This window comes from Lithobates pipiens, unplaced genomic scaffold (genome assembly GCF_037356315.1).
Source record: "Lithobates pipiens isolate NorthernLeopardFrog02 unplaced genomic scaffold, aLitPip1_a1.2 Scaffold_37, whole genome shotgun sequence".
Taxonomy (NCBI): Eukaryota; Metazoa; Chordata; class Amphibia; order Anura; family Ranidae; genus Lithobates; species Lithobates pipiens.
The window spans coordinates 8176301-8200606 of NW_027507825.1; the positions used below are offsets into that span (position 1 = coordinate 8176301).

General features: G+C 43.4%; 1 protein-coding gene across 1 annotated transcript; it reads right to left on the reverse strand.

The window, feature by feature from the left end:
• Positions 1–7106: 7106 nt before the first annotated feature.
• Positions 7107–15272, reverse strand: LOC143956460 (tyrosinase-like). The gene is made up of 4 exons (XM_077466639.1): positions 14434–15272; positions 13215–13428; positions 10951–11092; positions 7107–7636 (listed from the first exon to the last, which is right to left on the reverse strand). Exons 1-4 carry the CDS (start codon positions 15226–15228, stop codon positions 7456–7458), a joined length of 1332 nt encoding a protein of 443 aa, XP_077322765.1. The 5' UTR covers positions 15229–15272; the 3' UTR covers positions 7107–7455.
• Between the last annotated feature and the right edge of the window lie 9034 nt (positions 15273–24306).

Sequence of the window (24306 nt, forward strand, 5' to 3'; positions counted from 1 at the left end):
AAGTCCTTCGGACTTTGGCGAGTCAAAAGTCCGTTGCAGCCCACACACGATCGAATAGTCTGACGGAATCAGTCCATCGGACTTTGGATGTTGAAAAGTCCGCTCGTGTGTACGGGGCTTAAGACGTTCCATTCTACATATCTGTTCCAATGTTTGTAGGACTTGTGAAAAAGAGGACTGGGAGGGGGAGAGCCACTGTAAGGCTATAGCCCTGTTTGCAACAAGTAGAATAAAGGTAGCTAGTTTTTGGGTATGTTTGGAGAGTCCAGACCTAATAGAAAGTGGAAGGGAAATATTGAACAAATCTTGTATAGCGGTCTGAATAGCCATCCAGAATGGATGTATCAAGGGGTAGTCCCAAAAAATATGGAAATGGGAGCCTATGTCCCCCCGGCATCTCCAACACACCCGAAGAGTCTTAGGATCATATTTGTGTATAATTTCAGGGGTTTTATACCAGAAGAGTAATATCTTGTGTAGAGGCGGGCTCCTGAAGAGCACGCGATATGTGTTTTTTAAAATTAAGCTCTACCTAAACTGCAGTTTTGGGTATTATTTGTCTAAATTTGACTTCTGTATCAGTCTGACTGGACTGTGAAATGTTCAGCCTGGCCACAGGGGGCACTGTCTCTTCTGGCAGGCGTGGAACTAGGGTCCGGTCAGGTGTTTAAATTACTCTCTCCCTTGGAGTCAGGTCAGTGAGAGTGGCCCTCCCGCTGTGCCTTCTGGGAGAGGGTATTTAAGATGTGGACGTCACGTGGTTCGGGGTTCCAGTCCTGTATGATGTGCTGATTACATGGTCCCGGTCCTCCTGACCAGCCCCCAGGAAGACTATGGCCTGGGGTGCGGATCCACCCGACTTTGATGCCTCTGGGCTGGCTAGCCCAAGGCAAGGAAACTAATGGAGGATTCTGAGGTGGTTGGATGCCGTCTCCAGTTCGGGAGAGACCCATTGTATTTCGAGCATTCCAGGGGAGGACTCTTTAGAAGAACACCACCTCAGGTTGGTTTTCTTAACAAGAGCCTGGAAGGGCTGAAGTTACCGAAAGAATCCGGTCTTGTGGATATCGCCAAGCAGGCTGAAAGATCCAGGAATCCTACAAGTGTTCTACAGCTTAGTTTCCCTACGTGTTCTGCAACAACGTCTGTGACAAAGACTTTGTTCCTGAGAAAGCACCCTGTTGGCTGCTAGGCCTTGTGAGAGAGGGACTGTCCAACCTGAGTGATCATCCAGCTGAGAATGGCTATTCTCTGGATGCAGTCAAAGTAAGCAAGTTCTTTAACGTTTATAGCGTTTAATAGCTTCCCAAATCTTCTGCCATTGAAGAAGGGAGATAGAGCGGTTTATCACCTGAGACCATTTCCGTATATAGGAGTGGAATGTGTCAGTGATATGGGTAGCGTTATATAGGAACCTATAGATGCCAGTAATGAGATGAGTCTGGTATGGTCCTTGAGCACATAAGAGTTTAGAGGTTACAGCACATGATTTCTGCTTGTTGATTGGTTGCTAGAGATTATTGTGCATATGACCTCAGGGGGGCATGATATACATATCAACACCCCTGGCTACCCCTATTTACATATGAATACTGGTAATTTACATGTAAACACAGGGTCGGAAGGTGAGTCATCTGTACACAATAGGGCAGAGCTGGGCAGCATTAGTAGCAGCACTTCACACTGCGATATTGGGACACAGCACAGGACTAAAATCTCAAGGGATGAGGGAATTTAAACTGGGATAGTTGGCAAGTATGGGGAAGCTGCTTTGGGCCCCACAACAATGAAAGGGCCCAGGGCAGCTGCCCCTTTTGCCCTGCCTTAAAAACGGCCCTGGCTAGAGGTTCTAGACAGAGAATAAAAAGGAGGGGGGATAGGGGGCATCCCTGACTGGTTCCATTACTTAACGAGAAAGGTGCTGATAAATAGGAGGCTAATTGAACTTGGGAGGAAGGACAGGAATAAAGGGCGCTTAGGGCTGCTATGAAAGGGCCATCAAATCCATAATTGGAGAGGGTAGCAAACATATATGGCCAACTAAGCCAGTCAAAGGCTTTTTGCGCATCGAGGCTTAAAGAGGAAGTAAACCCTGATGGGTTTACTTCCTCTTTTTTTCCCTGCAAAGGTAAAGCATAATGGACTACTATGCATCGCATAGTAGCTCATTATGTGTCACTTACCTGACACAGGAGCCAGCGAAGTCGCTGCTGTCCCCTGTAGTCCGCCACATCCATCTTGCTGATGGCGTCTCGCAGCTCCGACGAATCACAGCGGCGAAGCCGCGATGACGTCACTCCCGCGCATGCGCACGGGAGTCGACAAATTAGGCAAATCCATTCTTGGACTTGCCGCATTTAGTGCGCCTGCGCGCCGCTGACAGCGGTGCCCATTTTCGGGCAAATATCTCATAAACCATATAGGTTTAGGAGATATTGCTTGGACCTACAGGTAAGCCTTAATCTAGGCTTACCTGTAGGTCAAAGTGGTTTGAAAGGGTTTACTTCCTCTTTAAGACTAGGGCCGGGCGGGATGTCTTGTTTAATAGGTCTATAAGGTCTACCGTACGTCTTGTATTGTCTCCTGCTTGTCTAGCTTGTACAAAGCCTACCTGGTCTTTCTAATTATTACTTTATGATGAAAATCCTGAATTGATAATTATAACTATTCATTATTGTATTTTTCTGTGTATAGAAAAGGATATGGGGGCGTGGCCGAGCGGCGAGCCAAGATGGACGCGTAATCTAGGAGCTCCTGTCCTGAGGTCCAGCATAGACAGCGAGACAGCGAGACAGCAGTATCCCAAAGCCACTGTACCCACAGAATGGGGAGAACATCGCGGAGCATGTCGGCAACAAGATCGCGCTCCCCATGGGAGCAGAACACGCAGTGGAACCAGCAAATCCCTGACATCTTCAGAACAAGGCCTAACAGCAGCATTCAGACCTCGCAGCCGCAGCACTCGCATGAGTCGCGCTCACCCAGCAGAAGCCCGCGACATGACAGGTCAAACCCGGAGTCACACGCTTCATCAGCGCTTTGCCTAGATGACCTCCTCAGTGTTGCCTCAGACATAAAAAGCACACTGTTGGCTGCCATAGCGGATCTAAGAGCGGACATCCAAGCCATTGTCCTGAGAGTAAGAGGAAGTGGACACAGTCCAAGCACGCCATGATGCCTCCCTGTGCCACGTACAACAAATGACTGAATCACACGCCATGCAACTGAGAGAAATCAACCGCCACATGGAGGACCTCGACAACAGAGGAAGATGCCGCAACATTAGGGTAAGGGGGATCCCTGAAACTATAGAGCCAGGCCAACTCTCACAAGCCATTACCAACAAATTTAATGATCTCTTAGAGAGACCCCCTGAGACACCGATATCCTTTGAGCGAGTACACAGGGCACTTCGCCCTAAAGGCAGGGACACAGACCCACCCAGGGACTCAGTGTGCTGTCTCATGAATTTGCCCCTTAAGGAGAAGGTGCGCCAAGAAATGGCAGTCCTACAGCGTCCCCGGCACACCGCAGGGCGCGCATCAACTGACTAGGTCAAGATAAATAAGGAAACAACAGAACCGAAACTCTGGAATTTTGCATGACACAAACTCTTTTTTTTTGTTATGGACTTAAGCACGATTCATTTAACTGCCCATGACAGGATGACCAAACAATACATTTTGCAATATACACTAAGAACCCATCACCCAACTATACCATACACGCAAAAGGGAAAGCCATTAGCCAAAACTTTCTAGGGTTGAGCGATTGCGGACTAAGCCTCCAAAGCGGATAAGACTAAGCCACCCCATCAATATACCCCCTCAATACCTGAACTACACCTCCACATCATCGCACCAACCAGGAAAGCTTCACGACCCGGCCCATCTGACCCCACCCAAAACGGGAAACCTAGTACTGACACGAGAAAGAGAATATATATGACTCTTTCCCGGATCCTGTACACAAACCCAGCACGGGATAACAGAACTCCCTGGACACTGACTCATTAGAGACGGCTTATGTGAACTGTCTATCCCAGCCAGTTCACTTGGTATCGGAACAAACAATTATCCACACCACAGCAACTTGAAGAAGCAGAGGACAAGAACTCCTAGCCACAAGTGCATAATAGAACCTTTTTTTTTTCCCCCTCTTCACACTGTCCTCTGGTCCCACTTTCAATCTCTCTCTCTCTCTGAGCTCAGAATGTCCCTCGCTCTTGCTGAGTGAGCCTCTTTGCTTGTCTTTTCATACCTACCTACCGCAAAAGAGACAGGGTGAAACAACAAATGGTTAATATAATTTCTGTACATCTCCATTTGAGCTAGCCTGAGAAATAGGACAATCGAGTACACTAGCCAAATCCAGGTTTCTGGAGAACGGGGGGGGGGGAGATGCACGGATGAGAGCTCAAGTTGGCGGATAAAATACAAAGTAAAAAGTAACCCAGAGACACATAAACACCTAACAAGGGGAGCAATCGGTGCAGGTACACATTTGTCCAACCAACGAACTGGAGTGGGCCAATACACTTACCTGTCACCCGCAGCAAAGCCAGAGCCGTACATGTACATCCCGTGGGACCAAACAAACCATCGGGATGCGTGGCAGGTATAGCCACTTTTTATCTTTTTATCAATTATCAGATAGGACCCTCATCTCAAGCCCTTGCAGATTCTCACCGTAACCTTCCTTCAGATCATAAACCTGCGAGATGTACCCAATTAGGACCACCCAGGACACGACAGCGAAAGCAACAATACAATACACCCTCAAATAACGCTAAACATACCCTGACCACCTAAGACTATGACATCCAGCACACAAAGGTTCTGGGCTGATTTGCTTACGAGGAAGAATGTCTCCCGAGTTGTAAATGTTTGCTAAAAACTAGATATACTCAGCTTCATAGTTAGTAAGGTTGAATAAAGACACCATTCCATCCAGTTCAACCTGAGTGATTGTCTACAAATTTTCCCTATCCCTGTACATTGCTACACCCACATCGGTCCCTATCCTCAAGGAGCCCACAATCCAAGGTCCCCATTCATATACTAGGAGCCAATTTTGGACAGAAGCCAATTAACCTACCTGCATGTCTTTGGATTGTGGGAAGAAACCGGAGTACCCGGAGGAAACCCGCAAAGGCACAGGGAGAACATGCAAACTCCAAGCAGGTAGTGTCGTGGTTGGGATTTGAACCAGTGACCTTCTTACTGCTAGGTGAGAGTGCTAACCACTACACCACTGTGCCACCACTGTTCAACATTTATGTGTAACAATTGTACGAGAATGCTGTAATTCTTTTGCTTTGTTTCTTCTCGAATAAACTTTCTTAAAAAAAGAAAAAAAAAAGAAAAGGATATGATAGTTGATTGATAGGTGGAGGTGTGAATGAATACTGTACAAATGTTTTATCAAATATATTTTTAATTGATATTAATAAAACAAACATGTTATACAGTTGCAGACATTATTTGTACCTCAAAAGTCACATTTTTGTCTTTTGGGTATTGTGTACGAGGGATGTGGTGCATTCAACTGAACATCTGACATCCATCTCGACTCAAACTTTGAACACAAGTACTAAATAGGATCAGAGTGTACTTCTATGTTTTTTTGAGAAAAACATATTCTCCTCTGGTCATCCATTCCAAAGATACCCTGTAGTAACCTGCTGCTGTATGAATTAAAGGTCAAACATGGATTCCACTAACGTGCTAAGTGATAGGGTCAAATGATTAGTCAAAGCGGTGTAATAAGAGAAAAAAGTTTTTCGACAATGACCTAAAACAAGAATGCTTTGGTGTATATGCATTGAGGCCCGCCTTGAGTAAAGAATCATCAGAAGAAGTGGGGAGTATTAATTTCCCAAAATGCATTGGCTCCACTCTTATTCTCAAAAAAGAAATTTGGAATCAAATTTTATCTTGCCGTCATTGAAGGACACAGCAAAGATCATGATCGATGACCATTGGATTTTGGTGCCACCTTTTGAAGAAGAACACTAGGCAAAAAAAAACGAGCACAGCCTAGGGGCAGCCACTGATAGTGGCGAAACTCCCCCATCTGCAAAAAGAATCTCAGCTCTTAGCCTAGTGTCAAGAAGTAGTGACCTGGGAATCTGTTTCTTTTGTGCAGAGGTTTCTTTTTGGGGTGGGGGGGGGGGTTCCCACCTCTCAAGATGCACTGTTATGGGGCATTCCAATGGTTCAGAGATCAAGATCTCTACTGTGTAAAAAAATGTGACAGATTTGTAATGAGAGCTTGTTGTCCTGACTAAGGTCACACCGTCATTTGAAGGGTTTTCCCACATAAAGAGCTGACCCCAGTCCCATAAGACTTGCTTCAATGGAGGATTACATCCCCTAGTATTTAGAGTTGCCTTTCGCAAATGGGTGGGTTTGCCTCAGGTTGTGCTCTTGTTTTTTTTACCTAGTGTCCTACTGCTGAAGGTGATGCCAAAACCCAATGGTCAGAGATGGTCAGAGATCAAGAGCTATACTGAGCCCTTCAGTGAGCTAAGAGAAGCGGATTTTACGGTGAATACGAAAAAAATCCCATCTTTAATGTGTATGATTCTATGCTCAGGAACTACTCACACACACAAAACCAGCACCCAGGGATGGACTGACCATTGTGCCACTCGGGCACTGCCCGAGGGCCCCATGCCACTAGGGGGCCCCATCCAGGTTGCCAGCCTCAGTAAAACCAGGGAAAGTATGTCAAAATCTGTGTTTTTTTTACATCTGTCTCTGAAATGTCCCTTAGCAACATCCTTTTGGTCTAAAAATCCTTAGATTATAGCTACCCCACCTCTCCTGTACCTTCTCAGCCAATAGAAACATGGCTGTGTATACTGTGTGATTGTATACTTTGTGTGTGTGTTTGTGTATACTGTTTGGCCCCATAATGTCTGTATGCCTGGGGGGCCCCATAATCTCCTATTGCCCGGGGGCTCCATGAGTTGTCAGTCCACCCCTGGCAGCACCCCGTCTTGTATCGTCAAGGGTTTGGCAGCCTGGGGTCCCAGTTCTCATTCATAAGGGAACACCAAAGCTGGAGCCATGATTCTCAAAAAAAAAAAAAAATGAGCCTTTAGTTCTGCAGAACATCTAAAAATCATCAGAACAATTATGTAGCAAGAAAAACAGACCTCCATGCTTCTTTGAGGCTAGTGACTCAAATGTTGGTGAAGCAATTGGATCACAATCACTGTTAAGTAACGTTTTAAATTAAAATAGTGGTAGGTTTCCTTTCGTGATTTGAATTCTTTAGTTGGAGTGTGTTATGATCTACAAAATTACATTGTAAATTCATCATTGAAGATTTATGAAGTGAGATGATTGGACAGAATTGATATGAGAGCTTGTTGTGGTTCTGAGGTTGAACACTCCCATCACACAAAGAACAGATCCTTAATTTCATAAGACTTGCTTTATTGGGGCATTACATCCCCTGGTATTTCGAGTAGATGTATCCAAAGTTCGTAGAGTTGCGTAGGAGGTCTTTGTTCCTGATACACGGGAAATACGGAGTGGAGCACTCGTTAGGACCTTGACCTGGTTGGTCATTTTCAGGGTACATGTCTGAAGTTGCATTGTGTCTGCAAAGCCATTCCTCGAAGATCCTACAAATATTGATGAATATGTGAAGATATGCAAAATCCACACAAAAACCAATGAGGGCTGTACCGAAAGAAATGCAAAAGTGGGCATAACCTTTTTAATAAATTTACATAGGCCATTCAAATGTCAGATGTTGGTGAAGTAACTATTCATTTTTTAGGAGCTTTTCTTCTTCTTTTTCATTGAATGTAGATAATGGATTCCAAGCAGAAGCCATCATTGAGTTCTTGGAGAGGTGCAGGCTGTCTGACATCAACAGAAGACTACAGAATGTTTACGGAGATGACACCATTGACAAGAGCAATGTTTACAGATGGCTGAAGGCGTTCAACCACTCGACCTCCAGGAGGTTTTACCACCTTCAAGACCAGGCCATTTTTTGCTATTCAGCACTGCGCTATTTTAACTGGTAATTGCACGGTCATGTCACGCTGTACCCAAGTGAAATTTATATCATTCTTTTCACACAAATAGAGCTTTCTTTTGGTGGTATTTTATCGCCACTGGGTTTTTTTATTTTTTACTATATAAATTTTAAAACGTGGAACATTTTGAAAAAAAAAACCCTAATATTTTCTACTTTCTGTTAAAAAACATATTAAAAAATAAAATGTTTTAATAAATTTAGGCCAAAATGTATCCTGAAACATCTCAATAAATGTATATTAATGGTTTGCATGTTATAGAACATTATAGAGTCTATAAACTATGGTATATATCAGTGGTCTCCAAACTACAGCCCAGGGGCCAGATGTGGCAATTTTCTTGTCTTTATCTGGCGCTTGGGGCACCATTCCACCAACTGACACCAATGATGGGACACCATTCCTTTCACTGACATCATTGATGGCACTATTTTTCCCCATTCATACCAATAATGGGGCCTTCTTCCTCCCATTAAATCCAATGATGAGGTATTGTTTATGCGCACTGATGCCGAGGCATTTTCTACTCCCACATTCTGTCCCACCCCCCCCCCCCCCAAAGCTTGAAGGACAGTAAACTGTCCCTTTGGTTAGAAAGTTTGGAGACCCCTGGTATATATCTTGGAATTTACGCAGCTATAGACGCTATACTGTAATGGCGGTGATCAGTGACTTCTAGAATGACTGTGATAGGGTGGCGAGCAATCTGGTGCTACCAGACACTGGCTGGGAGCAAGCCAGCAGCATACATATACGTTGCCATGCCTGCACCTGCCATCCAAACGCAGTATTTTTACTTTGAGCAGTCAGCAGGAGGTTAAAGAAAGGGAAACCAACCTTGAAGACAAACCACATCTATAAACATAAGAAATATTCTGTAGCTTTAAGTAGATGTCAGACAGCCTGCACTCTCAATGGTGGCATGTTGCTTCTGCTTGCAATCCATAATTGACCTGTAATGAAGAAGAAGAAGAGCTCCTATAGAGGAAGAGATACTCTATCAACTGATCAACTTTCTCATCAATTTGAACAACCTGTGTAAGTTAATAAAAAAATTAGGCTCACTTTTGCAATACTTTCGGTACAGCCCTCGTATTGAATGAAAAATACATTGTACATTTTCTACAATTTTGAATGCCAACATGGAAACTTCAACTTAACCCCTTTCTCTCCAGGCCCTGCATGCCTTTTAACAACTTCAATACCGGACAATTTCACCCCCTGCCTGCCCAGGCCAATTGTCAGCTTTCAGCGCTGTCACAAAGTTGAATGACAATTGCGCGGTCATGCAACACTGTACCCATATGAAATTAATAGCATTTTTTTCCCGCAAATACAGATTTCATTTGGTGGTCTTTAATCACCATTGGGTTCTTTATTTTTTACTAAAGAAATGAAAAAAGACCAACATTTTTGAAAAAAACACAAACATTTTTCTGTTTGTGAAATTTTTGCAAATAAGTAATGTTTCTTCTTCACTGCTGCACTTATGAGGCTGCACTGCTTTGGCATTTATGAGGCTGCACTGGTGAGGCGGCACTAAGGGGTACTCATAGGCTGCATTGATGGGCAATGATGAGGCTGCACTGTTGTGGTTGCACTGACGGGCACTGATGAGGGTGCACTGATGGGCACTGGTGAGGTTGCACTGATGGGCACTAAGGCTGAACTGATAGGCACTGGGGCTGCACTGATAATAATGATCAGTGTCCTGGTTATCAGTATAAACAGTGTGCTGACTGATGGGCACTGATGAAGCTACAATTATGAGGCTGCACTGATGGACACTGATAAGTCTGCACTGGTGAGGCGGACACTTATGGTTATTGATATGCTGCACTGGTAAGGGAGCACTGATAGGCACTGATGAGGTTGCATATGGGCACTAATGAGGCTGAACTGATGGGCACTGATGAGGCTGACTGATAGGCACTGATGAGGCTACGCTGATAGGCACTGATGAGGCTGCACTAGTGAGGTGGCACAGATAAGCACTGATTGGCATTGATGGTGCTGCACTGATAATCAGGACACTGATGATCATTCTCCTGATTATCAGTGTAAGCATGTGTGCTGACAGTCTTGCCAGTTATTGGCAATCCTTTCTTCACATAGACACAGTACATAAAGAAAGGACTGCCGATAAACGACAAGTCTGTTTACACGGGATCAGCTGTGATTGGACAAAGCTGATCACATGGTAAAGGGCCGCTGTGATTGCCCTTCACAGAGTTCTCCAGATGCGCACCGCGCGCGTGGGGGGGGGGGGGGCAGGGGGATTTGCGGTGTTCTGGGAGAAAGGTTTCTCAGCACAGCAACCTTGGACACCCATGGAACCATATGTGCAGTGTTGGGTCATTAAAGCCCACCCTCTTTGTTGGTGCACATATGTATTATATAGGTGGCAAGAGATTAAAGAAACCCTGTCAGGTTTCTAAAGATTTCAAACTGGTACTCCCCTGCAGTATGACAGAGTATACTCACCTTTCTGGCCTGTTCTCTCCCACCTCTCCTCTGTTCCAGCACTGAAGCCTCAGAAAACCTCTCTGTCATTTTCCATTTTCAGAGGCCTATGGAGACCAACATGCTGGTTTCTTTGTCAGACCCCTATATCACTGCAAGGCTCAGTCAGTATTAGGAGTGAGGATTGAGTTGTGAAGGTACTGTAATGACATTCATCTTTAGCAGTCTCAATAAACATGTTCCCACTCTCCGACTGTCTCCTGTAATCACACCGGTAGTATGTCTCCGGTCTCTGACAATTTCCTGTGGCTCTACCAATACTGAATATAATATATGGCCCTTTGGTGATGTCATAGGCCGTAGTTGAAGGCCCATGTATCCAGTAAGTTGCCCACCTCTAATGCAACAGATTTAGAGATAAAACTTACTTGTCAATAAAACAATGATGCAGTACAAATATAGGATCGTTGCTGGAGATTGGAACCTCGCCCATCGTCCCTCCGAGGTAGACATGGACCTGGTTATGCATGCCAATTTGCCGCGTTACCCCATCTTTAGGATCTATAAAGCCTACAAGGATCATAATACAATATTACAGTCATCTGATTACATTTACTTTCAAGCTCCCATATCCTGCTCTTGTCCCTTTTTGGTTACCACTAGCTAACTTTGAGTTTGGCAAATAAAAAATGAAAATAAAAAACTTACTAACATATGGTTATTAATATCTGCATCTACAATGTGACAGAAACCCAGTGATGACTTCTGGGGTATTTATTGTCTCTGGGGGGGTGTAGTGTTGTTGGGGTAGTCTATTGTTGGTGGGGAACAACTCTTGGAGGAGCATCTATTTCTATTGTTGGCTACTGGGGGATCCATTGCTGTTGTGGGGGTCTTTTGCTGCTGGTGGGGAATCTTTTGTTGTTGGGAGGGACCTACTGTTGAGGGAGGTCCATTGTTGATGGAGGGTTGGTTAATGTTGGCTACTGGTGGCTTATTATTGTCGTGGGGCCTATAGTTGCTCGGGGGGGGGGGGGGGGTCCATCGTTGTTGGTAGGATCTATCATTACTGTGGGCTGTGGGGAGGTCTAATATTACTGGGGGTCTATTGTTCCATGGAGAATCTAATGTTGCTAGCAGGATCTATCATTTTTATGGGGTGGGGCTATTATTGCTGGGGGTATGTTGTTGCTGGGGGGTCCATTGTTCCTGGAAAACTATTGTTGCTTGGGACGTCTATGATTGCTGTAGGGGGGGGGGTCTATTAATGCTGGGGGTCTATTGTTGCAGGGGGAGAGGAGGTCCGTGTTGCTGGGAGTATCTATTGTCGCTGGCTGCAGCCTCCAGGGGATCTATTTTGCTACCTTTGTTGTTATCATTGCTGGGGGTAAATTGACACTATTTTCTATTGTTGCTGGGGGAATGTATCATTGTAAAAAGGAAAACAAACAGAGGGTGCACCAGTCTAGTACACCACCTGCGCAACACTTCAACGTATATATAGAATAAAAATTCATACTCACAAACGAGTATTGATTTATATATATTTATATATATATATATATATATATATATATATATATATATATATATATATATATATACAGTCCATCGATTACATCCTCCAGCAAGATCAGCTGGCCAATGACAACGGTGGGGTGTGTAGTCCAAATACAGCTGACTTGTTTTGAAGGTGTCCAGAGCTCTGAAGAAGAGGGGGCACCCTCGAAACATGTCAGCTGTATTTGGACTACACATCCCATCGTTGTCATTGGCCAGCTGATCTTGCTGGAGGATGTATTCGATGGACTGTATATATATATATATATATATATATATATATATATATATATATATATATATATATATATTTTTATGCTTGGCTCAATACTCGTTTGTGAGTATGAATTTTTATTCTATATACATTAAAGTGTTGCGAAGGTAATGCACTAGGCTGGTGTGCTCTGTTTGTTTTCCGTTTTAGAGTTTCTTCTGGGTTTACCCTGAACTTTAATGAGTGTCAGCACAGCAGGCATGGTGGTTTGATTAGTGAAGACTGCTTTGCACTATTCCTTCAGATCAACCCAAGCATAGGAGTTTTTTGGCTTTTTCCTGTAGTGATGTGTCATTGCTCTATTGCTGGGGAAGTCTATCATTGCTGGGGGGGGGGGGGGTCTATTAATGTTGGTGGTCTATTGTTGCAGTGGGAGGAGGTCCATGGTTGTTGGGAGGATCTATTGTTGCTGGCTGTAGGAGATCTATTTTACTACTTTTGTTGTTATCCTGTACAAATTCCATACAAATCATTTAGCACCACCAAATTATGCTTGGTTCTGTATTCTCTAAGAAGTGTTACTGGGGGGGTTGGTGGTGAAATGAAGACAAGGGACAGTACACAGACGTAAGAAGGGGGTGGGGACAATCGGTTCCACGAGGGAGGTTCCTGCACCTATTCTCAGAGAAAAGAACCCTGCATAAACCTAATTGACTTGTAATGTCTAAGACGTTAACGTAACTCATTTTGGAGAGATTTCCTCTCATTTCCTGTTGTGCCTCCAAAAAAGGAAGTGAGGGAAAATTTCTCCAATGGTACAAAAAAGTTTCCTACTCTGTGAAAAACATCAAAACATTGTGTTGGCTAAATAAACACTGTAAGAAAAAGGGAAGTAAAATTACAATACTGCTTGCCCACCTTCTAAGGCATTACGGAAACTTCTCCTTGCTGATCTGTCGTAGGGGGGGCGGTCAAAATCTTCCCATTTCAAAGTTTCCTCCACATCTTGGATAGTGGGCAGGCTAGGGGCATCAGGACTAACACCAGGCTTTCTATGTAGTTTTTCCATCTGATTCTGGTCGTCAGCGCCCAGGCAGTAAGCTTCATCATAGTTGTAACCGCTGCAAATAGACTAAAGGAGGGGAACATCAATAACCTTGTTAGTATAGAGGGATGAATGCTTATTTTTTTAATTTAAAAAACTTTCACTTTTTTTTTAAGCAGAACACCAAACATCTGTAGCGTCCTCCTCCAAGTCCTCCTCCAAGTCTGGAAGGTGGTCGGGGAGGTGATGAAGGTTTAGGAGGCCTTTCTAGAGTGTCCAGGAAGGGTTCCAATTCTGGAAGGTGGTCAGGGAGGAGATGAAGGTTTAGGAGGCCTTTCTAGAGTTTTCTTTCCTCTCTAGGGAGGGTCCCAGTTCTTCTGGGGCTGCTGCCCCTAGGAGGGAGTTGATTATTTATTATTCCCCAGCCAATCACCAGAAGGAAGCATCCAGAAGGTGGTTGGGGTAGTGATAAAGGTTTAGGAGACCTTTCTAGTGTGTTCTTTCTTCTCTAGGCAGGGTTACAGTTCTTTTGGGGCTGCTGCCCCTTGGGGAGGGTTAGTGAGACAAGAAATTGCAGTCTGGATCTCAGCAGGAGCTTGGGATGCTAGGTGGCAGACAGCTCCTGTGAGTAAAAACCTTGCTGTGTGTGCAAGTGCTAGAAGGGAACTATGTGCCAGGGGATGCTATATGGACTGGTACTGCTCTTATAGAGTCCTAAATATACTGGTCATTCCATGTTAGTTCCAGAAAAGGCTGGTTTGAGGAATATTAGTGTGAAGTGTGTCCCATCCATTGACTGCTATTATTGATTTGGAGTATCTTGTGATCCCAAACCCCTCTCCTGTTCAAGTTCTTCAGCAATAAATAGTATAAAGACATCCCCTAAACTGAGCCTGTATTGTCGGTGTGCATGGAGCTGTGCTTGTGGATGGAAGCCTCTGTGCTACTGTGAGAGAGGCCCCTTCGGGGGTGAGCACTACACATATAACCCCCACCACAGAAAAAAAATACACCTAAAAAACAATAAAAAAACAAAACGTAAACTTAAACAAAATGTAATCGTCCTAAAACTATTATCATTTTTCCACTTACCTTCCAAAAAGCAAAATGGGAGTATGGACTGAGAAACCCTTGAACGTCATTATCTCCAAGGAAGGCATTGGTGCAGATTGAGCAGTTTTTGTCTTCTCTCCAGTCCCAATAAGGAAGGGCAAAATATTCATCCCCTGTCAAGAGCTGAATTTGTCTCTCCAGGAAGAGGAGGCCCAATCGATGCCAACCAGGAAAAGCTGGACCTTGATGGGCGTAGTTTGTTGTATCGTCAAAGGTCCCATTCTGTAGAATTGCCTTTATAGAGTAGTAATGGATCCAGGAAAACACATCATAGATGGAGGCATCAACAAACTTGTATGTGTCCTTGTGATGGCGGTCTCCAGTGTAGAGGATGACAAAGTCCTGACTTTTTGTGGTTTTGGCCAGCGCCAAGTAGCTGAAGAATCTTTTCCTTTCGAGCAAAGAAAGTTCTCGAATTTCCTTGCGCTCAACAGTGTGTGTGCGGTCGCATTTTTCTCCGAAATACCCGTACCTACAGCCACCGCAGTTGTAGCCGCTGTAATTTCCAAAGCACTCACAGCTTTTGTCGTAGTAATATTTTGGCCAGTCCAAGCGGTCGTCATCATACTGGCGTACTCGGCCAGATGCTAAGGAAGTAAAGACAACCCGATCACGGCACCTGCCACGGCCCGAGCTGGAGCCGCAGAGGCTGCCGTCCTTCCAAAGGGGGCAACAGGATTTGCTGCGAAGCGTGGCAGATGTGGTACAGGCCCGTGGGAACTGACCCTGAACCAAATTACAGCAAAGAATGAGGAAAACACAGAGGATAATCATGGTTCACTGCACAAAAACCGACCCCTGGTGAAGATAGAGGGAATTCCAGTCTAAATAAAAAAAGAGAAATAGTGTAAATATGGGAACTGCCAAATGCATGAAACATTAAAGGGTAATGATAATGTACATATAGCAAGTAGACCTTTTTCCTCTTCATGGGTGATTCCATATCACTTTGAGGAGAATACTGGGATTTCCAAAAAAAATCCACCACCGCCTGCTCACTTTTTGACTGCCTTTCTCTAACTGCAAATTCGTAAAGCATTCTATGAGCAGGAAACAGGAAAAGGGCTGTGTTTGTTCTGCACAAATCTGAACCGCAGGAAATCTAACTGCACCAGACTACTCCTAGCAAAGCTATGCAATTGCTCGGTAGAATTGTAAAGACATCAGCTGCTGGCTGCAAGTGGAAAATAAGGCTTGGTTGCAGCAAAGAAATTAGCTTGATTCCCCCATTAACACAGACAGTATTGACGGAATCCCTCTCCCGAGCCATTGTATTTTCCCAGCGGAGGGCGGAGAAGCCATTCCTGCAGAGAGAAGACAGTGAATATTGCTAGCGGATATATTAGCATCCACAGTGCAGAAACTAGAACCTCATTTGGTGACAATGAGATCGGTGGGAAATACCAGGACACATGCAAGATCCACAGTTCCGTAACTGATGGTTTCAGAAGAAAGTTGAAATGGTAGTTATTCTTCACTGGAACGGTAATTATTGACTATCTTCTTTACAGGTACATCTGCTATTTTAATTTTAATTTTTACAACACAATCGCGTAATTCTTGAGGTTGAAGGAGGGAATGGGTTGAATATGTGCCATGGCTTATGTAATTAGTCATGGTAGGGTCATGAGTCCACATAGGGTTGGCGGGTGACACTGCCTCCATAATCCCCTACTCTTTTGCCGCCAAGTGTGGGTCACATAGGAGGCCTACCCCTGGGTGGGTTATTGTGGGCTATGCTAGGCACCTTGAACAGGTTACTGTCCTGCATATGGGGGAACCTTTACTTGTGACGTGCTCACCAATGCCCTGGGACAGAGAGGAGGTGACTTTAAGGGATAACTCAATCTTATGACAGACCTCTGAACCAAAAATGGTCCTACACTGTGTAGACTTGAACAGAAGACTGAACTTCAGTTAACTCCCTTGAGCCCCATGCACACCACTACCAGTGCTGGGACAAGGCCATGAGGTGCCCAGTGCGAAAATGGCAAATGTGCCTCCCCCCATCCTCAACCTCATATACCGCCTTCTAGCACAAATCCACCCACTCAGCACAAATCCTCAATCCAAATACCCCCTTCTACCATAAACTCTTCCCACCACCTCCCCCCTCCCAGCACAAACCTTTTCTCCCATCTCCCCCTCTCAGCACAAATCCTCCTCCCATATCACCACTTCCAGTATAAAATCTCTCAACCCCTCCTAGTCCCCCCCAACACAATCCCCCCTCTCAGCACCAATCCTACCCCCCCCCCCCCCCCCACACACACACACACAAAAAGGCTCTCACCTCCAGATTCTTCTCTTCAAAAATCCTCTTAATCCCTCCCAGCATAAATCTCCCGATCCCTCGTCTAGCACAACTCCTCTTATTCCTGCTCCAAGCTGAGATTTCAGACACTAGAACCTCAGTGCAGAGAGATCTCCTTCCTCTAAGCCCTTGTACACATGGTCGGACATTTCCACAACCAAATCCGTCGGATTTTGTCCGTCGGATTCTGTCCGACGGATCTTGTCCGAAACTGTTGCATACACACGGTCGGACAAAGTTGTCGAAAAATCCGATCTTTGAGAACGTGATGACGTAATTTCCTTTACGATGGGACTACGTTCAGGCTAGTAGCCAATAGCTTTGATGTAGGAATTTGATCTGAGCATGCGTGGCACTTTGTCCGATCGAAATTCTCTACACATGATCGGAGTATGTCCTATCGGACCAGTTGGTCGGAAAATATTTCCAACATGTTGTAAAATTTGGACCGACGGATTTTCTGACGGAATCAGTCCGATGCATACCACACACAGTCGGATTATCCGACAACGCGGTCCGATAGGACACATTCCGACGGATTCTCCGACCGTGTGTACAAGGGCCAAGACTCCTCCTCCTATCCTGTAGGAAGACATGTTGTAGCTGAGGAGGAGTCTACAGGAAACTTCTCTCGGTGCTCTGACACTACTGTTGTTGTTTTTATATATATGTAGTATACATGTATATAACAACTATATAACTATATATAGTATACATGTACGGTGAAAAGTAATCCCTACATTCACAATAAGTAAACCCCACAGGGCAAGGGAAAATCGGTCCACTGTGAACGGGGCAGCTACCCCACAATGCCAAAGTATGGCTGTAGAGGGCTATAGGGGAAGCCACATAAAAGCTGTAAAAGGAAAACAAAAAAGAACAATCATAAGGCTATAAAGAGCTCAGCTATATTGTCAAAAAAAGGGACTAAATTGCCTCAATACATACCAAAAACATAAAATAATAACATAGGAAGGGGAGCTGTTATGACCAATATGATGTAATTAATCCAGAAGGAACGAATATGTTGACTGACAAAGGGTCAACTAAACTTAGAAAAAAGAGGATTTATCAAAAACAATAAATAAGCAATATCTCCTGTTTAAGCCCGTTGAAGCCCTGGACTGCATTCTATTGATTCCAGATTCCGGGGTAAGCTTTGAACTAAAACTCAGTCAGGTGTCTTTATTAGCCCCTTTTTTTTTCTTTTTTTTTATTGCTTTTGATAAATCCTCTTTTTTCTAATTTAGTTCACCCTTTGTCAATCAATCAACATATTCGTTTCTTCTGGATTAATTATATCACGTTGGTCATAACAGCGCCCCTTCTCATGTTATTATTTTATGTTTTTGGAATGTATTGAGCCAATTTAGCCACTTTTTTGGACAATATAGCTGAGCTCTTTATAGCCTTATGATTGTTCTTTTTTGTTTTCCTTTTACAGCTTTTACATGGCTCCATTATATAGCCCTCTACAGCCATACTTTTGGCAGTGTGGGGTAGCTTCCCCGTTCAAAGTGGACCGTTTTTCCCTTGCCCTGTCGGGTTTCTAGGGTATGTTTGGGTGATTTATTGTGAATGTAGGGATTACCTTCCACCATATGGGGCTCTATCTGGGGGGGGGGGGGGTTTCTGAGAGGGGGTCGGACACATTTTACAATGCAGCTTAAAGTGGTTGTAAACCCTTACAAACCACTTTGACCTACAGGTAAGCCTAGATTAAGACTTACCTGTAGGTCCAAGAAATATCTCCTAAACCTATACGGTTTAGGAGATATTTGCCCGAAGACAGGCACCGCTGTCTACGGTGCATGCGCCATAGACAGCGGCACGCAGGCGCACTGAGCGCTGCATTTCCAACAACGGAGCTGCCGCGCGTGTCGGCTCCCGTGCGCATGCGCGGGAGTGACGTCATCGCGGCTCCGCCGAATGACAGCGGCGGAGGTGCGAGACCCCACCGAAAAGATGGATGCGCCGGACTACAGGGGACAGCGGTGACTTCGCTGGCTCCTGTGTCAGGTAAGTGACACATAATGGACTACTATGCGATGCGATGCGATGCATAGTAGTCCATTATGCTTTGCCTTTGCAGGGAATGAAAGAGGAAGTAAACCCATCAGGGTTTACTTCCTCTTTAATCGTCTAGTGATGCACATAGTTAAGTTGTTTGTTTTTCTATTTTTTTAAATAACGAATGTTTTTCATGTGTTTTTTTCTTCTTAGCCCTTGTACACACGGTCGGAGAATCCGTCGGAATGTGTCCTATCGGACCGTGTCGTCAGATAATCCGACTGTGTGTGGTATGCATCGGACTGATTCCGTCCGAACCTCCGTCCGACCCAATTTTCCAACATGTTGGAAATATTTCCCTAATCCAATCATGCGTAGAGCATTTTCATCGGACCAAGTGCCACGCATGCTCAGATCAAATTCCTACATCAAAGCTATTGGCTACTAGCCTGAATGTAGTCCCATCGTAATGAAATTGCATCATCACGTTCTGAAAGATCGGATTTTTCGCCAACTTGGCCCGACCGTGTGTATGCAACAGTTTCGGACACAATCCGTTGGACAAAATCCGACGGGCAAAATCAGATAGATTTGGTTGCCAAAATCTCCGACTGTGTGTACGTGGGCTTAGCTCTTGTACACATGGTCGGAGAATCCGTCTGAATGTGTCCTATCGGACCGTGTCATCGGATAATCCGACTGTGTGTGGTATGCATCGGACTGATTCCTTCGGAATATCCGTTGGACCCAATTTTCCAACTTGTTGGAAATATTTTCCAACCAACTGGTCCGATCGGACATATTCTGATCATGTGTAGAGAATTTTGATCGGACCAAGTGCCACGCATGCTCAGATCAAATTCCTACATCAAAGCTATTGGCTACTAGCCTGAACTTGGTCCCATTGTAAGGAAATTACGTCATCACGTTCTGAATGGTGGGATTTTTCGACAACTTAGTCCGACCGTGTGTATGCAACAGTTTCGGACAAGATCCGACGGACAAAATCCGACGGACAAAATCCGACGGATTTGGTTGTCGAAATCTCCGACCTTGTGTACAGGGGCTTAGAGCCACAACTGCTTTATGTCATATTCTATTCACCTGATGAAGCCAATGTTTTGGCGAAACTAGTAGTGATGAATTGACCTGCTATTGTAATTTACCATTATTTCTCTGGCTAACGACACACGTTTTTGTGCTCCCTTATTACATGTGATCCAGTATATTGTACTTTGGAATTTTAATCAAGTGTAATCAAATTTATTATATTTTATTCTAACTATATTGTATTGAGCTGGTTGTGGCACCGCAATAATCCCCTCTTCTCTGTTCCCTGTTGTATTCAATCCCTTGGATGAGGTGCCTTTATCTATTAAGGACATACCAACCACTATTCTCCTCTTTTTAAAAAAAATAAAAAAAAGACAATAAACATTAGAAAACTTACCCTAAAACTGATGTCTCTTCAGCAGGCCAAGGCTGGAAGGAGAAGGACCAACGTCTTGGCTCCACCAGTTCTTAGATCCCAGTGCCAATGAATATCTCTGCATCTTCTCCTTTTATATATATATATATATAATTAGCAGAGGATGTGCAAGGCCCAAAGCAGGAACTCTTCTATTTTTAGCACAGATTGTATATTCTTAAATCTTCTGATATTTTTTAATTACATTAGGTGAGTTCCTGAGGATGACAAACATTTAATCCATTATGTAATCCCAACATGATTCAATAAAAGTCAGAACAAGGTGTTAATTATTGATAATGTTGCACTGTAATATGCTTTAATTTTAATTAGTTATCTGTCTTTTGTTACTAGAGGCATCTTGCCAACCTGCAGCGGGAGAAGAGAGACTCCAAGGCGGGCTCAGGCAAAAATTAGAGGTTCCAAGGACCCCGGGACAACCAGTGAACACATGGAAGCGAACACTACAAGTCCACCTAAGAGGAGACACCACAAATAGCAGCTATGACCAATATCTTAGCTTTTTTTGTTTGTCCTTCTGAGAGATATCATACCCAAAAATAAAAATGTAATACATTCATGCTTTTACCAGCCCTTAGATGTGGTGGTTGTATTAGTTTTCTCTTTTAGGCTTGGTGGTAAATGGTTTGTCCCAACTCTCTGCTACTGCTACATCTGCCGGACAGCTTGGTTTGTTAAAAGTTGTTGAAAAATAGCAGACTTACTGGCAGGATCACCAGGTAAAAATAAAGGGGAAAGCCTAAAAAAAAAAAGAAAAGAAAAACGAATGCAACCATAACATCTAACAATTGGTCAGTTGCAATATAATAAATGTATGTTTTTGGGTTTAACCATTTGTCGACCCACTCACCATTCATATACTGCAAGCTGGCGGAAGGTGCAGGAACGGAAACATACATATATGTTGCCGACTATCTTCTGGATTTGGGGGCAGGGGCGTAACTATAGGGGGTGCAGGAGTTGCGACCGCAACTGGGCCCTGTGATGCAGGGGGCCCATGCAACCCTCTCTACATATGGCCGGCAGCAGCATAGGCAGCTAGCACACACTATTACATACCCCCTCCATATCCCCCTGGGGACAGGGACCCCTTCTCACGTGAGGACAGGGACCCCCACCTCCCCTGGGGACAGGGACTCCTTCTCACCTGGGGGCAGTAACTTCATCTGCCCTGGAGAAAAGGACCTCATCTCTTCTGGGGACGGGGGACACAATTCTGCCTAGGGATAGTCCCCCAATGGGGCACCTAAAAATGTAAAAAAATAAATAAATAAAAACTACTGATACCAGTTAGGGGAACTACAGGGCTCACAGAGGTCATACCTGTGACCACGCCCTGGAGTTCCACCGCCGGACTCGGAGGGAAGGGCCCTGGCTGGGGTTCAGGGGGGCCCTTCATGGTTTCTTGCATCGGGGGCCCTGAAGGTTCTAGTTACGCCACTGTTTGGGGGTGTGCCCCCTGCTGACCCATGCTGTGATTGGACATAGCACGAGTTTGTCAGCCAGGTTTCAGCCAATGATTTCAGCTGGGTCCAATCACAGGACAGAGCTTAAAATCTGTTGCAGCTGTGCATGGTAGCCAATCAGCTTCTGTCTTAAGCTTGTTCAATTAAGCTTTGGCAATAAAAACTGGAAGCTGATTGTTTTTTTTTTTAATGCAAAATTGCACCAGGTTTTGCTCTCTCCAGTATTGGTGAATAACCCTCATTGTGTTTACTAGACATGTGTAATTCGCTTTGTTCCGAATTAGTTTTTTTTAACTAATTTCAACAAATTTGTTAAATTGGGAATATCCCAATTTAACGAAAACCCATTTAACGGATTATTCAGAATATTTAGAAATATTCGAAAGTTCGGAGTTTTGAAAACTCGTAAATTCGAAAAAATTCAAAATTTTGGAAAATCGGAAATTCTAAATTCAAAAATCCGAAGATTCGGAAATTCGAAAATCTGAAAATAATAATGAAAATCATAAAATTGAAAAGAATGAAAATCTGAAAATAAGAAAATTCAAAAACCGAAAAATTCAAAAATCTGAAATAATAACTAACTAATAATAATTTAACTTTTACTAAACTAATAATTTATAGGTATTGGAATTTCCTTTCAAATTTGGCTGTTAGTGATTGTAACGAATACGAATGTATCCAAAGTTACGAATTATCTGAAATAACGAATGCCATATCTAAATGAATGGAACATAATGAATGACTTTTTTTTATTATTATTATTTATTATTAATTTGTTCCATTCCATTTATTTTGATGCGACATTCGTTCTTTTTTGGATAATTCATAACTTCGGATAAATTCTTATTCGTTACGTTCACTAACAGCCAAATTTGAAAGGATGTTCCAATATCTACAATTTAATAGTTCGTTATTATTAGTTAGTTCTTATTTAGAATTTTTGTATTTTCTTCCTTATTTTTGTATTTTCTTTCTTATTTTAGAATTTTCTTATTCCCGAATTTCCACATTTTTGAATTTACGAATTCCAAATTTTTCTAATTTTTTGATTTTCACAATTCCGAATTTACAAATTTTATGAATTTACGAAAACTAAAAATGAATTAAACGAAAACAAACGCATTTTTCAGCAGTGCACATGTCTAGTGTTTACAAACGCACAGAACTCTGTGTGCACGGAGCTTGTTGTTTCTTCCTCCTGAAAAGCAGGGAGAAAAACAACCAAATCTGTGGGTAAAATCAGCATCATTACACATAGTTAGGCACTCAGTTAACCATTTGATTGCCCCTAGATGTTTAACCCCCTCCCAGCCAGAGTCATTGGTACAGTGACAGTGTACAGAATTATCACTGATCAATCTATTAGTGTCACTGGTGATGTCCGTGTCAGTTAGTGTCCCTACCAGCCAGTGTCAGTTAGCTCCAGATTGTCCGCCATCCTATCACAGTTACACTATAAGTCGCTGATCACCGCCATTACCACTATAGTCTCATAGCTGCATAATTCCCAGTCTATATACCATAGTTTGTAGATGCCATTACACAAACCAATCAATATAGACTCATTTTCTTTTTACCAAGGACATGTAGCAGAACACATTTTTGCCAAAAGTTTTTTTTTTATTATATTTATTTATTTTATAATAGAAAGTAGGCTATATTGTTTTTGTTTTTTTTCAAAATGTTCAGTCTTTTTTTTGTTTAAATGTTAAAAAATAAAAAGGCAGTGATGATCAAATACCACCAAAAGAAAGTTCTATTTATGTGTAATTTAGGTACAGTGTTGCATGACTGCGCAATTACCAGTTAAATTAACGCAGTGCTGAAAAACAACACATTGCCTGGTCATGAAAGGGGGTAAAATCTTCTGGAGATCAAGTGGTTAATAGCACTTTAACCACTTGCTTCCCAGGCACTTAAACCCCCATCCCGCCCAGACCAATTTTCAGCTTTCAGCGCTGTCACTCCTTGAATGACAATTGCGCGGTCATACAAAACTGTAACCATATGAAATTTTTTATCATTTTTTTCACACAAATATGAGTTTTCTTTTGGTGTTTTTATATTTTTTTTTTTGCTAAAAAAAAAAAATTTACATTTTGAAAAAAAAAAAACTGACAATTTCCTATCAAATACTTACCGTAATTTTCTTTTCCTGATGGACTCCATGGCAGCCTACGTGTGGGTTAATCCCGCCCCTCATACCTCATAGGACACATCTCCCATAAATCTTTGTTCCAGGCCAGAGGCCATGTTCCATAATTGAGCCTACTCCAGCCAACGGGAGGAAATTCCTGCTGCCATGGAGTCCATCATGAAAGGAAAATTACAGTAAGTATTTGATAATAATTTTCAGTTTTCCTGACAGACTCCATGGCAGCCGATAGGCTGCATTGATGGGCACTGATAGGCTACACTGATAGACTGCACTAAAGGGTATAGATAGGTGGCACTGATGATCACTGATGGGTGCACTGATGGGCACTGATAGGCATTGGTAGGTGACACTGATAGGCAGCACTGATCTATTACACTGATAATGAGGCACTGATGGGCATTGATTGGCAGCA